Here is a 988-nt window from a genome sequence, read left to right as displayed (position 1 = left end):
TGGTCCACAACAGGTCTCCTCTTCACCTTCAACTTCTCTAATAAGGAGAACAATGGAGAATGACAGCTGAGGAAGAACAGTAGTCTTCTTGCTACCATCAATGACTCCACAATGATCTAATTGAACTTCAGGCTGGAGATTGTACATAGGGTTTCTGCAAAACAGTGGTCTTCTGGCACTTGCCAACTCTGTTCACAGAGACAGATTTCAAAGGAATACAAGGCATGCATTGAAGGAGACTTTCAGTGGGGAGATACCACTAATTTCATGTGTATAAGCAAAACAGGAGGAACACAGACATAGTGCGTATGTTTTAAGTGCAACTTTTCTTTGTGCCCTCGGCTGCTTAGAAAAAATACCACACTTACAAAGTACTAATCTGGCCTTCTTCATATAAAGTATGGACATGTATATTCTACATTCTTTCTGCTTACATTCTATATATTCTTTTTATCTTTTTTGCCTAGACAAAGAAGAAAAAAAATTATATATATAATATTAATCCCATAAATCACATAGATAACAAACAGTACAACCTTGATAAAGCCCCCAATAAAATTAAACTATCAAATAATGTATTAACACATTCACATTTTTGCTTTTCCATCCATATGATTTAATATACCATTATTGCTGACGAGTAGCAATGCACAGCCATGTAACTGAAAACAGTTTTGGGTACAGTGTGCAAATACCATAAAAAATGCCCACACAATGCCAATAAAGAAAAAGAAAAACTATGTATACATATACAGAGAGGAGTTTAAATTTTACTTCAAAATTAATATTCCATGGTAAAATCTATTCAAATAAATAAATTAGATCAAACTCACCCCCAGGTTGTTAGCCTCCATTGCGGTTTGGATACCCGTACAGCCATAAGCAATCTCTTCCGTAATAAGACATCCTTCGAAAGTTCCCAATCCAAGACCTCCACATTCACCGGGAATATGGGGGTTCATGAGACCAACTTCCCATCCCTGAAAAC

At 36.3% G+C, this 988-nt stretch overlaps 1 protein-coding gene across 1 annotated transcript in view; it reads right to left on the bottom strand.

The window, feature by feature from the left end:
- The window catches only part of LOC119587919 (medium-chain specific acyl-CoA dehydrogenase, mitochondrial-like), a gene marked incomplete at its 5' end in the record, with an annotated part of 11,694 nt that overhangs the window by 6,290 nt on the left and 4,416 nt on the right, over positions 1-988 (bottom strand). The window contains 1 exon segment of the mRNA XM_037936630.1: positions 834-980. Within this exon segment, the coding sequence (XP_037792558.1) occupies positions 834-980 (147 nt within the window).

The sequence above is a fragment of the Penaeus monodon genome, chromosome 23, assembly GCF_015228065.2.
Source record: "Penaeus monodon isolate SGIC_2016 chromosome 23, NSTDA_Pmon_1, whole genome shotgun sequence".
Lineage (NCBI taxonomy): Eukaryota > Metazoa > Arthropoda > Malacostraca > Decapoda > Penaeidae > Penaeus > Penaeus monodon.
Note: the sequence above shows the minus strand (reverse complement) of the source record. Positions and strands in the feature narration are given on the sequence as shown.